At 33.8% G+C, this 19,381-nt stretch overlaps 1 protein-coding gene across 1 annotated transcript in view; it reads right to left on the reverse strand.

Moving 5' to 3' along the window:
- Nucleotides 1-19,381, reverse strand: part of LOC118738350 (homeotic protein ultrabithorax-like) — a 78,822-nt gene that overhangs the window by 8,980 nt on the left and 50,461 nt on the right. The window contains exon 2 of the mRNA XM_036469271.1: nucleotides 2,218-2,359. Coding sequence (XP_036325164.1) covers nucleotides 2,218-2,359 — 142 coding nt within the window. The remainder of the gene's footprint in view (nucleotides 1-2,217; nucleotides 2,360-19,381) is intronic.

Here is a 19,381-nt window from a genome sequence, read left to right on the forward strand (position 1 = left end):
ATTATTTTCCGAGCAAAAAATAAAACTTAAAACGTAACCATTATTTTCCGAGCAAAAAATAAAACTTAAAACGTAACGATTATTTTCCGAGCAAAAAATAAAACTCAAAACATAACGATTATTTTCTCAGTAAAAAATAAAACTCAAAATATAATGACTAAACTTGATTTTTATAAGTAAAAATTAAATATAAAAATTAGCGCCGCTGAAGGTACTTCGAGTAATAAAAAATATATTGGTTTACTCCTTATGCACGTAGCATTCCGCTTTCTGCGTGATTTTTTGAGTTGAAATTTCAAAGGATAATCGTTATTTGCGGTCCCTGAGATAAAGAAAAGGATAAAAGCAAAGATATGAAAGATAAAAACAAAGATGAAGACCAAGGTAAATTTACCGATTTCAAAACCAAGAACACCGTTGGAAAGGTAATTCTGTAGATGAGGAGAGTTTTTATAGTTTCGAAATTGGTTTAAAATCGTTGTTTAAAAATTTCCATATTTGTGTATGGTTGTTTTTACAACCTGTTCAATTTAAGCTCTTTCGCAGTTTTTACTTCGTATTTAAAATTAAACTTTGAAATAAAGATAAATATGAAGATGAAGAAACAAGTGATAACGATGAAGACAAAAAAAGAAGGCAAAAGTGAAGGTAAAGACGAAAATGGAGATAAAGGCGAAAATGGAGACAATGAGAAATACATAAGAATTAGGGTAACTGAATTGGAATTTTCCATAAAAGTTACTGAAATTTATCGAATCATCGAAGTTTATAATTATCGAAATTTATCCATGCTTATTAAGTTATCACAACGTATCGAATTATTCAAATTGATCAATGTTTATTGAGTTGTCGAAATTTATAGACACAGAAACTTAGTTGTCGAAATTTACGAATAGTTATCGAGCTATAAAAACATGTGGGATTATCGAAATTTGTCACGTTAAAGAAATGCATCAAGTTATCGATATTTATTGAATTATCATTATTTATAGGTTTAACGAAATTTATCGAGTTGTAGTAATGCATGGAGTTCCATTAATCGAAATTTCAAGATTATATAAGCTTATCGATTTATCACTGCTTATCGAATTTTATCGTGCTAACAGAGTGTAATGAGTTATCAAAATTTTTCGATAGCTTTCGAAAAATGTTGAGCTGTCAAAAGTAAAAATTTTTAAAGGTGTCCAAAGAATTTACATTTTTGATTTATCGAAATTTGTCGAGCCCTCGAATTTCACAGTTATTGAAATTGGTCGAGTTAACGAATTTTGTTGAGTTATATGATTTTAGTGTTTTTGAAATTCATCGAACTATCGTTATGTATCAAATCATTAATATTTATCGATAAATGGAATGTATCGGGTCAATTCTAAGTCCTGCTGAAGTCCAAAGACCTTCTAAGATAAAAAAAATTTAGTTTCGTTTTAGTTCCAAAGCAGAAGATGTTCCGGTAAGTTAATTTGTATCGTATAAGTTTTGCTACGTGTTAAGTTAGAAACCCTCTCCAAGGCTCCTAAAAACTAGAAAAACTGTCGAATTTCGACAGTAACTGGCACTCTAGTTCTCATTAAAATTTGTCATATATATATTTTTTTAATGAAAATATTTGAACTATTTTATCGCTAATATGTCAACCGATATTTTTTATTTTGTTTTGAGTTCATTTTCGTAACAGTGGGTTATTTTTGTATTACATATGTAAATTCGTCATATAGAATTCGGGCATATTCTTTTTAGTACTTTTGTCCACCTAGAATGTACAAATATCGCACTGTGCAACGGCTAAAACATGCCGAACTACAGCCGTGTGCTCAGCTTATCTGTTTACATGTTTGCGCTACTAGCCAACCGTAACCGCTGCGCATTTGACTAGCGAAATATGCCCATCGAGCCGATATGGCAAGAGAGCTGAAGAACGAGATGAGCACACGTTCAATTTTGTTAGGGTTGCCTTTAAATGTGCATACAGCGGCTCTCAGAACGTTTCTTTACGTGCCTTTTAGGGCGATAAGAATGCCTGTGGGCTTTGCAGGAAATACATAGATATGTATGTATGTATATGAGCAAAATAAGTGAGATTTTAGCCCTGTAGACAAGATTATAGCAAAAGTTGGTTGCCTTCATTTAAGGAATTAAGGAGCATTTACTTTTTCTTTACCTACAAAATCTTTCTTTATTTAATATTTTGCTGCAAAAGAAGGCTAAATACTTACATACGTATGTGTCAATATGTCAAAAATTCCAACACCGAATTGTGTAGAGCAAAATAATAACTTAAGCAGAAAATAAAAAATGGAATATTCCTTACCCATGTCTGTTGATATCCCGCCGTATTGTGTTAAATCTGATCTTATCTTACCTAGAAAGAGAAGAAAAGAAAATTTTGTATAGGTAATTGTTTATTTAATTAGTCGTTTTGGATAATACAAAAAAATATGTAAATTTATTAACTACATCTACATATATACATATCGTTGGTCGTCTGCCATAAAGACACAATTCGAAATTCAAAAAATTGTATCCCTTCTACTGTTAAGTGTCTCATGTCTATAATACTTGTCTAATCCATGTCTAATTCTTACTAAAGTTAGTAATAAGGATTACTACAGTAACTCGTAACGATTCGACATGGAAAATATTGTTGGTCTCTGTTTGGCCATTCTACTTAACATATTGATTTTCTTTAGATGACGAGAGTTTCTATGGTTACAAAATTAGTTGTTGAATTGCGTTTAGTATGATAACATTGTATTGCTTTTTCGTATTTTTTGGTTGCTTTGTATTTTTGCCTTTGAACACGTAGAGGAATACGAAAGCGAATATAAACACCAGTACGTATACGTAAATAAGTACGAAGACCTATAGGAATACGACTTCGAAAACGAATGTGAGACGAAGACGTAAGCGAACAGGAAGACGAGTACGGTGACTAACATGAACGAAAGACACAAGATCACGCGGGAAGGAAAAAACGAAAAAAGTAATTTTCTAGCTGCCGAAATCTTGACGCCATCTTTGTTGTAAGAAGTAAACAACGAAGAGAACGGAGAAAACCGCGAAATTGTTGAACGCATGAAAAATCATTTTTATTATGCAAATTCTTCTATAAATCATGCCGTTGTGTTAAATTATTCTTTATCTTATCTGTACACACGTTGTCACAAGTGAAAATGAAGAAAATTGCAGTAAAAAGCCACCACCAAATTGTAAACAACGAAGAAATGTAAACAAACTCAACTTTTTTCCTAAATGCGATTCTAACGGGCTAGTCTCCAGCCCGCGTGATCTTGTCTTTTTGGTTCATGGGTGACTAAAAAAATAGGGAGATGAAGAAGAATATGAACACAACGAACATGAAGGCGAACACGAATATGAATATGAATACGAAGACGTGGATGAAACAAATAGAAGATTAATTTGTGGACGAATGCTAAGAAAAAGGCTAATATTCAGTTCAGTACAAACTTCGGTAATTAGAAACGAACTGGAAATGCAAGAACTAATTTGCATTTTAGTAGTGTGACCTAGGCGCCTTAGTTTTTTTTATCTTTTCTTGTTTCCGTTTCTCTTTGGTAGTATAACCCAGGCGCATAATGTTTTAATTCCTTTCATGAATATGAAATGGGTTTACGACTTCGGTCCGATGTTTGTAAGTCTCAGAAGAAAGGAAGATATACCTATAAAAAGTGAACCATAATGATCGAAACGTCGACCTGAGTAGTTTCAGCCATGCCAGTATCTTTGTATGTATGTGTGAAGGCAAACTAGTTACTCAGCTCAAGAGCTGTCCGACTGATATTTGGAAAGCGGGCGCATTTTTATAATGTTCTAGTATCGCCCAGTTGTCGAAATTCGACATCTTTTTTCATACACTTTTGAATTGGGCTTGTCACCAACATTGACTCCTTTATGATAATGACGATTTTGAAGTCCAGCAGCATACGAAAGGATATATATCTCTAGCCCATCTACCTCACTTATGCTGTTTGTAGAGTTTCCAACATTTTCTTTGATATTTAGGGGTACTTCGGGTATTGTGGTATAGGAGTGTAATGTGGTATAGTCGCATATCTTCAATTCTAGCTAGGCTGCAATGTCTGTTATCACCTTAACATGTGATGACTTAAAAAAAACGGAGTTACAATACAGATATGAAGTAAAACCGTTTGGTTTTCTTTAAGTCGCACAAAACATGTGAAAAATCCGAAAGTGGACCCAAGACAATATGATATAGGCGATATCAACTGCGTTATCATAATGTGGAACAGTATACCACATTATCCGAACCATATATACTACATTGCCCTCCAATTTTTGAAGTACGTATATTTTGGGTTCGTTTAAATTTTTATACCCGAGCGCACTTGTGCACAAGGGTATATTAATTTTGTTCACATAACGGACAAATGTATACATAAATGCTCAGAATGAATAGAGAAGTCGATTAAGCCATGTCTGTCTGTCCGTCCGTCCGTGTACACGATAACTCGACCAAAAATTTAGATATCTCAGCGAAATTTGGTACGTAGGTTTCCATTAATCCAAAGTAGGTTGGTGTTGAAAATGGGCGAAATCGGAAACCGAAACGGTAATTTCCAGAAATACGAAAACTGCGATATTTTAGTAACTACAGAAGATAATTCACTCAAAATTGATATTTACAATAATTTTCGGACGAAAAATAAGAATATTATAAATTTTTGGAAAATGGGCGTAGCCACGCCCACTTATGGTTACATCTGTATATCTTGGTAAACGCTGCACCAATTTCTTCCAAACTTGGCGCAGTTGTTGGCCTTGGTACAGCATACTAAATGGCCGAAAATTAAAAAAATCGGACAATACCCACACCCACATCTTCGATAAATCAGTAAATATTAAAGCTAATTTGTTCAAAATTCAAACAATTCTTTACCAAGAAATACGTTTATGGAATAATTTTGGAAAATGGGCGTAGCACCGCCCACTTACGATCACATATATGTATATCGGTAACCGTTCTACCGATTTGTACCAAACTCGGTATTTTTATTGTGCTTGACACATAAAAGCAAAACGTTGAAAATTATTAAAATCGGACTAAAATTACGGCCGCTTTTCATATAACGGTATTATTTTTATTTTTATTATTTTTATGTATGTTACCGCATAACTTTGGACTACGTTAACCGATTTCTATAATTCTTTTTTTTAAAGGAAAGGTCTTACCTCACACGTGGTCCCATATTAATTAAATCCGATCATCGGATCATGACGAAATTAACGGCATTCTAAAATTTGTATATGAGAATTGAAGTCGGTTTTGTTTTTTGCTTAAAAATTACTTGCGAATATATATATTTCATTGAAAAATATGTTTAAAACTAAATTTTCACTGCTCTCGAATAATAAATAATAGTTACTAATAAGCTCGTCAGCCGCTGTGGTGTAGTGGTAAGCAGTGCGCGCTTCCACTCCGCAACGACTGGGTTCAAGCCCTGGTCAAAGCAACATCGCAAAAATATAGAAAAAGGTTTTTCTTAAAAGCGGTCGTCCCTCGGCAGGCAATAGCAAACCTCCGAGTGTATTTCTGCCATGAAAAACCACTTCTTATAAAAATACAATCGCCGTTCGGAGTCGGCATAAAGCTGAACGTCCCTCCGCTTTGTGTGACAACATTAAGGCACACGGCACAAATCGGAGGAGAAGCTCGGTCGAACACTAACATATGTGTAAGCGCCAAACTATTATTATTATTATTAATAAGCTCGTACATTTGCTACAGATCTCAAAAAACCAACTACCTATACCACAATACCCGAAGTTCCCCTATAGTACTTAAAAAAAAACTTGAAAAAATTTAGTAGATTTCAAATATTTATAGTATTTTATTTAAAAGAAAAGTAAAAACGATTTTATGTGCATATCCTTTATAAAAAATATTTCTTTGCACTTTTGGGAGTTTTTAATAACCCCTTGGCAACTATGCTTTACCGCAATCAAAATTTAAATTGATATATGCAAATCAAAAGTTAATTTTTTATTTGTGAAGTAGTCGCTTTATTTCTCTCATGTCGCCATTTCACATTCATAATTGCAAAAACTCTTTGCAGAAATAGAGTAGAAATTAAAGAAATTTAAGTAAATTTCATAGTTCATTCTCAAAGTTTTTAAAAATATGTTGCCAATTTTGATTTGTGGTTCTATTCATAAACTCAATATGTCCTTTTATTTTAAAGAATATTTCATTTAATATTGTTATTTCAGAATAAAATTTTTTTCTTGCAAATTACTTAAATATATTTATACATACGTCAGCAAATAGACCTAGAAGCTGGCGCTGTAACTAACTATTAAATTTTAGAATTTATTATAAACATAGCTCAACAAATAAATAAATAGATATTTATATTTATTTATAACTGAAGAAATATAGTATTTTTGCATAATCTTTTTTCCAACAGTATGGTTGTCTACATACTATACTTAAAAGATACACCCAAAAAAAAACTTCTCTTAATTGAAGAAAAACAGCAATCATAATGAAGAGAAATGGGAACGAAACAGCACTAAAGGAGTTTTATCCCCTTTTCATGCCCAACATTTCTTCAAAATGATAGATTACATTCACGGTTCCATATTTTCGTGTACGTTTTTACACATGCCAAAGAAAAATTACGCATTCGGGAGAATTTTTTACTCATTCGGAAGAATTTTCTACCTTAAAGTAAGGAAAGTTTTTCTTTGATCCAGAAATGGATTTTTGGTTCAGTGTAGTACAATTCTATATATTACAGTACGATTGGCAACCCTAGTTGTTAGGTGAATTGATATACGTACGTTGTTGAAACTATAGTTTAATAATTCTAAGGGCCGTTTTCATAAGTAACCTGGAACTTTAAAGCTCACTTTATATTTAAAGGTTGCATTAAAATTTATGTTTGTATCTAAAGCAAAGCATTTTATTATCGGTTTTAAATTGGTTTACAACCAAGAAACATACATACTCTCAAAAACCTATACTAGATAGACTATTTTTTGTTATTTACCACTTGATTGTTAAATCATACTATTTTATTTTTAACATTCTCTTAATACAATTTCGTTGCGATGTTTGTACTAGGATGTTAATAAAAAAATTATTATTTATTTCTACGAGCAAAAATTACTCCGTCATATCATACGTAAAACTTTTTATAAAATTGATTAAAAATAATTTCACGAAAATTACAAACGGTCTCGCTCAAAATTAAACCTGATTTAGATCGAAATATTTTGGTATCAATCAGAAAGTAAAGCATATCAAAACATTATATTGAAAATAGCAGCGTTTTTTCTGTGGCGCCTGAAACACTTTAATATTACTAATAAACGTCGTTATGAGCTTTTTTGCCTGCCGAATTTATATGCTCACGTTTATGCTTACACCGTAAAAGTGCAAAATGTAAACAATGGAACTGCCACCACAAGTGCATAGCGCAGCGCAATGTTTCGAAGAAGAGGAATGTTACAGTGAGTGGCGTGCTAAGTTAAAACCGCTGCGGCGCGTTGAGTGTACGAATTTGATTTAATAGCTGCGATAGACCACGTGTATATTTAAATATGCTGTGCCACGTCTGGCGCCCCAAACACGGCATCCGTTGGCCGCAAGGTAGTGAAAATGGGAGGGTGTATCAAAAAAAGTTGAGCTGAAATATGTGTTTGAAGTAGAGACTCTTTGTTTTATTTAGCTCAATATTGTCTTTTAAAAAAATTACAAATATTGATTATTTAAAAATTTGTGTATTGCTGAATTGCGTTTTATTGCAAACCTTATTCATTCAAAATACATATTACCAATTTCGCTTTCTGAATCGCTAAAAACACACTATTATCTATGTTTTTGGTCATATGTGTATCGATTCAGTGCACTGCGCTTTTATTTTTATACTCATACATACCTAAAAATTTTCAAAGTGTTTTCATTCGCAAAAAATCTATTAGTAGGCGGCTAAGAGACCAGGAGACAAGTTTTTTGTGGCTACAGCTTTTGAGGAAAAATGTGCATTTTAACAAACGCACAAAACCCATTTAAATTTATCAGAATTTTAATATTTACATTACGCTCATTAACACTATTCTTGCAGATACTTGTTTACTTTACTCATGAGAAAAAGTGAAAAGCAAAGCATACGAGCATTCATAGCCATATTTTCCTCTGCACTGCTTGCAGACAAACGCTCAGAAAACGCGGTGGCGTCTATGCAGCAGTCAGTGAGACGTGGCCAGACATGGCCTGCATCTTATAGATACACATGGTGTATTTATTTGGGTCGGCAATTAAGATTTATATCAGCTAAATTTGATGAGCAATAAAACTAAGGCAGACTGCAAGCAACAAAGCTTCATAAAAACGAGGAAGCGGAGGGCGAGAAGAAGAACAAAAACGAGATAAATTAAAAAACCACACTAGACACAAACAGCTGACTCCATCTGCAGAAACAGTCGCAAAAGGCAACACCGCAAAGTCAACAACAACAGCAAACCTTCAAAAAAAGCAGAATGAAAGTAGTAAATCTTTTAAATTATATTTGATCTTGTTAACTTTTTGGGCTTGCATTTATGTATACATTTTTTCCAAACTCTCAGAGCCGTTGCTATGATAGTTTGTTTTGTCTCTAGGTAGGATTGTTTGTGGAAAGGTGGACGCGGTGTGAAGCGCCGCATCAAGTCGCGAAGTGGATGAACGTGCTGCCGGCATGTATAGTGGATGTAAAGTGCGCTATAAAAATGATTTTTATGCGATTTTTATTCATTTGCAAACAGCCGCAATGCTTTGTGATGATAGATACATAGCTATTTGATCAAACATTTAACTTACATACATCCATATGTATTAGGGTGGGAAAACAAGAGTAAAGCCGGAATTTTAGGTGGCGGCACCCCTTAGGATTATTCTATATCGAAAAAAATATACCACTATTTTTTTATTTTGAAATCAAAAAATATTTAGGGAGTGCTCAAAGTGCTCAAAGTTTTCCATGCATTTTATTTATAGGGAAAAAACTACTTTTTGTAGAAATGGTATATAATTCTGAAAAATCTATAATTTTCGAATAATAACATCCAATTGTTTATTTAACAGTTTTGTAATGCTAAAGATTTTTATTGCTCCCCCATAGCATTTCTGGGCGTTTTGGCGGGCCTATAAAATATAGATACCATAAAAAAAGGTTTAAATAAACAATTGGGTATTATTATTGGGAATCTCCTGAAAAGAAAAATATTGATTTTCAAGAATTTTATGCCATTCCTTCAAAAAAGCAAAACTTGAGAAAAACGGCTTTGAAGCCTTGAATTTACATATAAATACTCCCATAATAAAAATGAATACATATTTTTTTCTGTTGAGCTACCAGTAATCGATATCTACATGTATGAAATTGTTACACAACATAGAAGAAGAGTTAGCGGTAATTTCTAAAATTAAATAGTATACCTATGAGGAGAGCATGATAAATAAGTGAATGAGAATATGAAACGGGAATATAAGTTTTTAAAAGAAATTGTAAAACAAAATCTTTTGAAATAATTTACTTCATACTTCTCTCTTCGCTGAGGTTTTTTTTATGCGTCTTTTTTTCCGCGGTAAACTTTTGAGCTAGCGTCTTCATTCATGTCTAGGGACGATATACGACATCATGCGACATACAATTTTACACGCGAAAAATAAATATATTCGCGAAACGATGGGCCAGATATAATAAAACTGCGTGTTTTATTTTTCACACAGACGTCAGGAGTTTTTTTTAAAGGTTTTTGAAAAACTTGATTAGTTCAAAAAATTATGGGTATCAAATTGAAAATAAAATTCTTTAGAATGAAAACCGATTAAATTTTTTGTGCATAAGAGAGAGAATGTAATGAGAATGTAATTTCAAAATTTTTTCCTTGAGTAGAATTGAAAATTTGCAATATATACTTTTTCTTAAGTTATATGTTAAGGACTATATATACCAAATGCTCGAATTTAGTTATTCTAATTTAATTAGATTACACAAGCAAGAAAGTCTAAGTTCGGGTGGAGCCGAACATTAAATACCCGGCGCAAGTATTAGATATATGGTTTTTCACCTTTCCGAAACCTACCGCTAGATGGTAAGCCGGGGTGTATCAATTTTGAAAATCAGCGTCCTGAAATTTCGAAAAATTGCAGTTTCAAGCATTTTTGAAATTTACTGTTATATTTTTTATTTTTATTATTGTTAACGAATCTTAGACAATTTACAGAAACGTCTTATTATTGCAACTAGTATATAAATAATGATACTAACAAGCAATTTTAATTTAATAATTTTAGTTTACAAGAAAAAGCATTTTATATTTGAAATACATGCTCAAAAGACATATAAGTAAAAATAAATTTCTGCTACTCGCTTTGCATAAGGTCTGCTCCTGTTGTGCGCTTTAGCCATCTTTGCGTAGGATTCAGCCGAAGTAAGCTGGACGCTGCTACGTTGACGTGACTTAGTAATCGCTGTTTGTGAGCTATGGCGAATTGTTTCGTCATTTCAGTGACAGTTGGCATGCCAAGATTAGATGTAGATCGCTGTTTCTTACGTAGAATGGCGCATTTACTATGCCTCGAAGCACTTTATTTTGCAGACGTTGGATGGAAGTAATACAGTTCTCACTAGCACATCCCCAAAATTGTATGCCGTAAGTCCAGACTGGCCTTAGAATTTGTTTGTATACGAGAATTTTGTTGTGAATTGTCAACCTTGAGCGCCTACCAATGAGGTAATATAGTTTGTTAAATTTCAGATCAAGCTCATCTCGTTTTTTCTTGACGTGAGCTTTCCAGCGCAATTTGGCGTCGAGTGTAATACCCAGGTATTTGGCTTCGTCGAAGTATGGGATTATTGACCCGTCAATAAAAATTGGTTTATATGATGTTTTTTTTAAAGAGAACACTATGTGCGCTGATTTGCTTTTATTTAGGTTAATCCTCCATTTCTTAGCCCACGATGTAACTTGGTTAACAGCTTCTTGTATCTTGGTCGTAGCATTTTCGATAGTGCAAGTAGCGCAGTATCATCTGCAAATGTTGCGGTTACATACTAATTTGCCGATGGTAGGTCGCATGTGTACAGGAGATATAGTAGAGGTCCCAAGATGCTCCCCTGTGGTACGCCAGCGCTTATCTTCTTTAGAGATGAATAGGCATTTTCGTATTTTACGCAAAAGTACCTGTCATTGAGATATGACGAAAGCATCTTGCAGTAATGTATTGGTAGCATGGACTTAAGCTTTTGAAGTAGCCCTACGTGCCAAACCTTATCGAATGCTTGCGATACATCAAGGAAAACTGCGGAACACACTTTCTTCTCGTCCATAGCCTTTTGAATAGTGCTTACAACTCTGTGTATTTGGTCAATCGTTGAGTGATTTTTCCTGAAACCGAATTGGTGAACGGGAATCAATTTCTTGTTCTCAATAATTAACATTATCCGAGCTAAAAGCAGCTTTTCGAATAGCTTCGACATTGCTGGTAGTAGGGATATAGGCCTGTTATATGAAAAGCGGCCTGAATTTTAATCCGATTTCAATAATTTTCAACGTTTTGCTTTTGTGTGGCAAGGACAATAAAAATACCGAGTTTGGTACAAATTGGTAGAACGGTTACCGATATACACACATATATGTAATCATAAGTTTGCGGTGCCACGCCCATTTTCCAAAATTTTATCATAAGCGTATTTCTTGGTAGAGAATTGTTGCAAGCATCAATTTTGAATACATTAACTTTAATATTTACTGATTTATCGAAGATTTTTTATTTCTCTAAATTACCGTTATATCAGATGTGGGCGTGGTTTTTGTCCGATTTTAAACATTTTCGGCCGTTTGGTATTTTGTACTGAGGCAGTTTTCGTATTTGTGGAAATTACCGTTATAAGGGAAGTGGGCGTGGTTATTGTCCGATTTTCAAAATTTTCGGCCATTTAGTATGCTGTATCAAGGCCAACAACTGTGCCAAGTTTGTAAGAAATTGGTGCAGCGGTTACTAAGATATACACATGTAACCATAAGTGGGCGCGGCTACGCCCATTTTCCAAAAATTTATAACATTCTTATTTTTCGTCTGAAAATTATTGTAAATAGCAATTTTGAGTGAATTATCTTCAACTAAAATATCGCAGTTTTCGTATTTCTGGAAATTACCGTTATATGGGAAGTGGGCGTGGTTACAGTACGATTTCGCCCATTTTCAATACCAACCTACCTTGGATTAACGGAAAGCTACATACCAAATTTCGTTGAGATATCTCAATTTTTGCTCGAGTTATCAGCTTATAAATAGACATACATATGCCATGACGTGTATCACTACTTGGATTAATTTTTACTTCCTTTCATACTGCAGAAATTTGTATTACTTTTTATATTTGCCTAGGTCCCTGTATTAGTATTCTTCTTCGTGTTCGTGCTCATCTTCTCATTATCCTCGTCTTTGTGCATAACTTAGGTAAGACTTCTGAAACAGCTGGCAACCCTCCTAAAGATAGTTAAGAAATAAACAAATCTCTTGCGTCTGTTATTGTGATACCTACAAATTTCATGTGCCTGATGAATTAAGTTAAATTTTCTTTTTTTAATTACGTGACAATGCTCCTAAATACAGTTCAGATATAAAGCCTTTTTAAACCCACTTAATTTGATACCCACATTTTTAATAATTGCTTTAACTTATTAAATAATTTGAGTTTACCGTTTTAAACAGGTGGCAAACCCTCTCTAATATTCCAAATATTTAAACCTTCGTTTCACGTCATATTTTAATATTTCATTTAGCGTATGTTTACTTTAATCAAATTCTAATTTTAAAACACATGGCAACCCTATTCAAAATATTTTAAAACCAAAACTTTGTTAAACCTTTTTCGGCTTACACACATATTGCGATACAAATTTAAATTGTGTATATAATTCCCTTAATTCAAGTTGAATTTAATTTCTAAAACATATTGCAACCCTCTTAAATAAAGTTCAGAAGGAAATATTTTTAAACAATGTCAATTTATACTTTAATAATTCATTTTACTTATTAAATAATTTGAGTTTAACTTTTTACATAGGTGGAAACCCATTCTAATGTTATAAGTGCTCAAACTAACTATATCTTAACACTCCTTTGTTAACACTCCTTAATTCGACTTTTCAAACAGTTGGCAATCCTGTTAAAATTATTTTAACACCAAACCCTCGTTAAACCTTTTTCGTCTGACACTTGTATTATGATACATATGTATTTAAATTATCTAATACCCTTATTTAAAATTCTGCTTAATTATAAATTCAGGTGACAACCCTCCTACATGCAGTTTAGAAATAAAGGTTCTTTAAAGCAATTTTGATTTATATTCATATTGAAATAATTTAGTTAACCTATTGCCTATATTGAATCTAACTTTGTAACAAGGTGGCAACCCCCTGCAAAATATTTTCAAACCACAGCCCCTTTCGTCGGACATCCATATCGGGATATACATTTAAATTTTCTGCCTTTATTTAAGCCGAACTTGCTTTTGGAAACAGGTGGCAATGCTCCTACATACAATTAAGAAATAAAGCCTTTTCCAAACCATTTCTATCGATACTCATAGTGTAATAATTGATTTAACTAAATAATAGTTCGAATTTCATTTTTTATGAGGTGGCAACTCTTTTTGAAAAAATTAGAAGTTATTGCACATCCACAGGCCAAGCTTTTCTTGTCTCATTTTGTAAAATCTACGTATTCTACTTCAAAATGTAAATGTTTTACTATATTTGGCCCACAGTTTCGTAAGCATATTGATTGCTTCGTGTCTTTGGAATTTTTGTGTTTGGAGTTTTGTTTTTGTCGCACGGTGTTATATACAAATCCCATCGGCTAAGTTGTGAAGTTATTTATTTTCACGGTATTAGCATATCACCGGGAAATCGCACTGAAGAATTAAATCAAAGGACCTGCCCCTCCACAAGCTTCAAATACTCTTCAAATATGTTTCGCTTTCAAATCTTTCGTCAAGTTGCACTGTCTTCTTTTTGCCCATAGTATATCTGAAAAATGGACTTCCGGTCTGTTTAACCCACTTCCAGTCGAAACCAGATGTTGGCAATATGACCAAAACCCCGACTTGGTATGTAATTCGTATTTTTTCGTTGCCCAATAAAAAAAAAATCCTCTATTTTAGAAGTCCAGGATGAATTAAAATTTAGAGGTTGAGAACGGCACGTCCGAGAAAATTTTCAAACAAAAGTTACGCATTTTTCCACAAATTCCAGATCTGTAATACAAAAATTTAAAAGGATGGACTTCCCGTCTGTTTAACCCGTTTTCGGTCGAAACCGGAGTCGATAATATAACAAAAGGATAGAGCATCACCAACTGGAAGTTCATATTTTTGCGTAAGAAGGGGAGGACGGGTGGTCTAGGACACCCGGTGTATGGAAAACTCCATGTCAACCGAATTATGACTGCGATCCAAAATTTGTTTCTAAAAGCTTTTTTATTCCGTTGACTTGGGATACATGTATCGTCGATGAATTTGCAAAGCCGCCTATCGACCATTTGCAAAACCGCCTTTCTTACGGCACTAAAATTTTACAGGAGAGCGAAAAAACGGGTTTTCTTTGAGGGCATTGCCTTGATAGGTGGTATTTTCTCTAGCTTTGATTTTAAAAATCTGTTATTTTAATATATTTTAATAACGAATTTAAGCTTTTATGCCTAGATCTCGATGCCTGGAGTTCGGGTTTGCCAAATCTCATTTTTGCCATAACGTCGATTTAGACGGTTTTGCAAGTGGTCGATAGGCGACTTTGCAAACGCATCGACGCTATGCATTTTCAGTACCACATATGAAAGTTCCATAAAGAAGGCATATTCATATGTACCTACATATATGAAAAGTACCAAGTTTGCGAAATGAAAAAAACTTTAGAAGCCACTTTTGACCGCAGTCATCGATTTTTCCATATACGTATGTATGTATATTTATATTTTCATTCCATTACACATTTTTTCTCAGAGATTCCTGCGGGAACTTTTTTTCATCAAATTCATAAGAAAATGTAATTTTTTTTGGATTATAGTGATTCCTCATCCTCTCCTCATTGGTATACAGTGAAACCCGCTTAAGTACCCCCCGCTTAAGTACCTAACCCGCTTAAATTCCCAACATTTTTGGCAACCGTGAATATTTTGATGTATTCTGAAGAAAATCCCTCTTTTAAGTACCTCTCCGCTTATGTACCCAACCCGCCTAAGTACCTACATACATTTTTCGTACCCCATTTACCATTTTACTTATAATTCCCCCTTTTAAGTGCTTTTTTGCATATTTTGAAATTCAGTGGCAGCGCTACACACCTTCGGAAAAAAATTCTAAAAAATCAATGATAACTTTTAGCCACTTGAAACTTGCGCATTATTACATTAAAATTGAATGGGCTATAAAACTGCATACTCATACAAAAATTTAACACATCTGAAAAACAAGTTTTGATGAAATTTTTTTCAGCGTTCTGCAAAATTTTAAGCTTATATTTTAAGTTTCTATGGTATTTGTTAGGGAATGAATTTTTTTAAATTAAAAAATTTAAAAATAAACATAAGTGGCAAACAATATCATTTTGAATTTGGTCCAAAATGATATGATATAGATATGTATAAACAATGACTTTTTGATTTAAGTCATGTGAAAATGACATAACATTGCTTTATCTGTTTTTTTTAGTAAAGTTTTCCTTTAAGTGTTAACTTGTTTAAATAATGCTACGATCTTAGTTTTAAATTACGTATACTTCATTAAATGTTGATGTTTTATTCAAGGACTTATTTATGTACGTTAACAAGAAGATGTAATTACATTACAAATTATGTGCGCTTAAGTACCCGCATCGAGGTACTCTCAAGAAAAACAATAAATTCATATAATTTGAAAAGAAATTTTCTTCGACCAAAGTTTCTTAAATCAGTTTGCAGCTCTGAAAAAAATCTATAATATTTACTTCTTCAAGAAAATTTTCAGCAAAGGCAAAGTACTTTTTCAACCAACAGAAATAATGAAAAATATTTTTTGTGATTTTTCTTGAGAGCTGCAAACAGCTCTTAAAGCGGGCCATGTAAGAGCTTTTTCCACTGCATTTTAACAGTTTTTTTAATATTATTTCTGATAAAAAATTTTTTTATCCCTCTGTAGTTGACCTAACCGAAATTTCGCGATCCTACTGACGTGTAACCTATTAGATTTTTTACACCAAAATATATTTTCAGCGTTGATCCGGATTAACTCTGACTTATCTCGGATTTAATCCGGATCAACTGCAGTTAATTCCCGAGTTGATCCGTCTGTTTATGATTTTAGAAAACACGTATAAACACATCATTCATTCAAGCCGAAGTAAACTTCGGCTGGTGTTTTTTATATAGCCTGTTTTAAATATGAGTAATTATTTTAATAATTTTGAGATACTGTTCGCTTCCATTTCAGTAAACAGCGTAAATTAGACAAATGCCGTTCTTGCATAGGTATAAACAAGGTATGTATATATTAGTAGAATTCACCGAAGTGAGGAAGTGGCCTGGCAGTCTGGCAAACGAGCAGATGAGCTCAAGCAACGACAGTTGACAACAATTGCTCAATTTGGTGAATACCACTATTGTTTGCAAACGTCAAACTGCCTTTTGATGGTTTTACATTGAAATGTTTTTATCATGATATAAGGTGCCGTTTTAATTGGTTTATGGATCGTAGCTTTTTTCCGCATACATTATACATACTAAGTATATCGTGGTCATGAAGTCGGCATGCAAACTATTCGTGAACATGACTGGTTTACCAAATCATTGTTTTGTTAAGCATTCGCAAACATGAACCTTTCCTGGATGCTCCAGGCCAGGTTATCCAATGGGCTCGTCTGTGAAAACCACCACTTAGGTCCAATAATTAGATGTCTACTCCTGGCGTTTGTTATTCGTTATCGGCTGTTTCCCGAAACTGAGTAGGTACCAGAAATGATTTTGAAACAGTTTTGTGAGAGAAACAACAATTAAGATATATGTATATCGGTGAAATCACAGCGACTTATGGTTTCGCTCATTGCACTACCGCACTCTGGCTGTGATGAGAGTTACCATGTTCAGGCATCTATTGCATCCCTCGCCGCGATCGTAGCCGATTGCCTTGCAGTGCTTGCGTTGCGTTCGGTTGACGATTTATGGCCTGTTACGCGTTTGTGTAATATTTTGTTCTTATTTTTCTACATTGCTTCATTTCCACTAGTTGTTGTTGTACCCAGCACCACCGGATGCGTGATTGTGCACGTTTGGAACGGCCGCTAGCCAGACTCTATGCAGAATAAGGTAAACATATATATACATACATATCGCTGCCGTTGCTTGGTCAGTAGGCCACAGAACCACTCATATTTTATTTTAATTACCATATTATTCATATAAAAACAGAACATCCAGCTGAAATTTCTTCTGAGTTCAACGCTTCATTAATTAAACATTGAATGATTTTTGTTGCAGTTCCTCCCACTTTCAATGCATTTACATATTTTGAATTTTTTTTGAGAGTTCAGTTTATGCGCAGGGCAGTCTTTGGTAGGGTTGCCAACCTTTTTCTAAGAAATTTATAGTACTTAAAAAAATCTAAAAAAAATATATTACACTTCAAATATATATAGTATTTTTTTTAAGAAAATGTAAAAATTATTTTTAAGTATACATATTTTTTCTTTATCGACCCTATTAAGCCGGCATTTCAGGGTACTATTTTATATATACACAAGGAAAATTTGAAAGTTAGGGGGGGAGTTCGAGCACCCTCCTGCCCCTACCTGGCTACGCCCATGGTACGCAGACCCAAAAAATAGTACAATACTATATATTATAATACGGTTGGCAACCCTAGCCTTTGGAGCTACCGAACCACCAATGTAGAACATTAATGTCAATTTAATGTTTCCTTAATGACACTTCCAACTTCATCTTCGGAGGCTGGAGGCGTGTTGTGTGGAGGTCGATAACTTGTATCCGTTCAGTTGGTCAACTTTTTAACACCATAGCGGAGAAGTAGGTAAAGTAGAATTTGCCAAATGCAGAAATATATGAATCATTGACCGGAAACGAAAAGTGCTACATATTTAACCAAAACTAACTTTGAGTACTGCTTAAAGCTCTGAAGCTTTCACCTCACCAACTTTTAGAATTGGTTCTTGTACTTATGTACAGGCATACCTATAGAAATACGCAAATGCACATACACATATTTATTAGTAAAAGTTTTGCATTAAGTCATCATTTGCTAAATTACTCAAAATATTTTCATCACTTACATATATACCTGCCATTTTGCACGCATTTTGCAAAAGTTTTTCAAAGCATAGATATTGGGGCTCAGGCCACATAACTCTCAAGGAAGGTGTAAGATGATTCCTCCGAAACCGATCACTAAAATTTGTATTTCAATTAGGGTTCGTATTTGCACACACATGCTCTGCTCAAACACGCGCCAGGAACACATTCAACTTGCACTCATTGCACATGTGTGTGCATTAGTGGAAAACAAACTCTGCTTACAGCAAAGTGTGTGCTGTTTGTTATAACATGTGTGTGAGCCGATTTTAGTACAAATTTCTGCACAGGCGCATGCACATAATATACTTTTAAAATAAAATTTTGTATAAAACGTTATTTTTTATAAAACACTTCAATAAAAAGTGATATGTTGTTTGTTTTTTATATGACAGAGAACATATTTTAAAATTATTTTAAGATTTGAGTTAAAGCGAAAGTACACAACGTCCACTGCGTCATCGACACCGTCACCGTCATTGCCAGCGTCAACGGTGCTTATGCGGCAAGTTACACACTATCCGTACACCATTGCGCCCGCAAAATCAAAAACTCACTGCTGCTCTTTGCAAAAATTTCGGTTTTACTTTTCCTTCAACCTATTTTACATTTCTTATTTAAATAAATCCCAAAGTTTTCACATACCTTGTTTATACCAACACAAAAAGTGCTTTGACCCAGTTCGCTGTGATTAAAAACGGAAGCATAAACCATGATTCAATAATAAAAGGTTTGCTCAAAAAGCAGTTTTCTCGCTCCCTCTTGACAAAATCGGCTCCCTTAGCAAAGCATTGTGTGTGGGTTCATGCGTGTGTGCAAAGCTTTTGTAAGGGAGCTAAGGGAGTGTCAAAACTCTAATGTCAATAATGAGCAAACCTTTAATTATTGAATCATGAGCATAAACTAACTTTCAATACTCTCAGAAATTCAAAAGTGTATTGGCTCAAATTTGTTTTCAAATCGCTTTTTAACCGACTTCCAAAAAAGGAGGAGGTTATCAGTTCGTCGGAA

Source organism: Rhagoletis pomonella, unplaced genomic scaffold (genome assembly GCF_013731165.1).
Source record: "Rhagoletis pomonella isolate Grant_MI unplaced genomic scaffold, Rhpom_1.0 Rhpom_scaffold_00004, whole genome shotgun sequence".
Lineage (NCBI taxonomy): Eukaryota > Metazoa > Arthropoda > Insecta > Diptera > Tephritidae > Rhagoletis > Rhagoletis pomonella.